Source organism: Pseudomyrmex gracilis, unplaced genomic scaffold (genome assembly GCF_002006095.1).
Source record: "Pseudomyrmex gracilis isolate BER0280 unplaced genomic scaffold, ASM200609v1 scaffold_4378, whole genome shotgun sequence".
Taxonomy (NCBI): Eukaryota; Metazoa; Arthropoda; class Insecta; order Hymenoptera; family Formicidae; genus Pseudomyrmex; species Pseudomyrmex gracilis.
Genome location: NW_018024962.1, coordinates 265 through 1,600, shown reverse-complemented (window position 1 = coordinate 1,600; position 1,336 = coordinate 265). Strand labels below are relative to the sequence as shown.

Genomic DNA, 1,336 nt, shown 5'->3' with positions numbered 1-1,336 from the left:
GATTGATGAACATCTTTTAAATCATGGAGTTTATATTAATTCTACATATATCTATTCTTTTACACCAGGTTATACACCACTGTGTCTTGCTGTTAAAAACAGGCATGTAAATGTTGTTATGATGCTGTTAGACAGAGGTGCTAACATTAATTCTATATCAGAGAAGGTTTATCTTAACCTTTATTGTGGCTTCATTGGTTCTAAACCAGTTGGTGATATTCTTACACAGCATATAGTTAAGATGAAAACTGCAAATTTCTACGTAAGTGAACACTTATTTTCAATGGGTAGCAATTATGAAATAAGATATTTACAGGATATATGTGAAAACGAAGTAGCAGTCATGAAGAATGAGAAAATTAGTAATTCTAACATTTCATTTTATGATATCTTGATAAAAGATACAAATCCAGTAGCAATATATATGAGAAATGAAAATGTAGTGCAGGTTCTAAGATCAGACGATTATAAAACAAAATTTCCAATATACGCTACCATGATAAAAAATAAGTTTAGAAAAGGTATGGAAAGGAAAGAGTTGCTCGAACAAGGCACTAAAATTTTCTATTTTTTCTGTAATTTTCCTGAGCTACCACATGAGTGTATTGAACAAATATTTAGTTACCTAAGTGATAACGACGTAAGAAGTTTAATAGATACTTGTAAGTCTGTTAGTGTCAGTAATCTTAATACTAATATTAATGATGTAACAATTACCTCAAATACATCTAAAGTGCTATGTGTAAGTTAAAGAAGAACGAACTACTTCAAACATGAAATAACAGCTATAAAAATTTAAAGATTATTACTTTATTTTATATAAATACAGATTACTATCTTATTTTAAAATTATATTTTTGTAGGAGTTTATCGTATTTTACTTTTTTAAAAGTTGGTTTTTACGTTTATATTCTCTTGGATATGTTTTCTTATGATGAATCCAAGGAAAACTAGACTGTTTTATATCTCTCACTTTTTCAAACTTTGTGTCAGATTTTATAACATTTGTACAACGAAAAATTTATACTCATTAATCCGATGATACTCTTTCATTGAACAGACTGTAACACGTGTAATTGCTTTTATTAATTTAAAAAATAAAATTAGATTGGAAAACTTTGAATCAATCTTTGTTTTTATCACAGATATATGTATGTATTTTCCTTATATATAATTTTTTTAATATATTAACGATAACATACCTACAGAAAAGAAAGAACTTCGCTGTGTACAGTGTATAAACGATGCATAATCTAACTATGTTTTAAATTAAGTTATACAATAATTTATTCTATCTGTAATATTTCATCGATATCCGAATCCAAACCCTGACGAA

At 27.1% G+C, this 1,336-nt stretch overlaps 1 protein-coding gene across 1 annotated transcript in view; it reads left to right on the top strand.

Annotated features, from left to right (window-relative positions):
• Positions 1-262, top strand: part of LOC109863360 (ankyrin-1-like) — a gene marked incomplete at its 3' end in the record, with an annotated part of 8,237 nt that extends 7,975 nt beyond the window's left edge. The window contains exon 6 of the mRNA XM_020443610.1: positions 69-262. Within this exon, the coding sequence (XP_020299199.1) occupies positions 69-262 (194 nt within the window). The remainder of the gene's footprint in view (positions 1-68) is intronic.
• Positions 263-1,336: the final 1,074 nt, after the last annotated feature.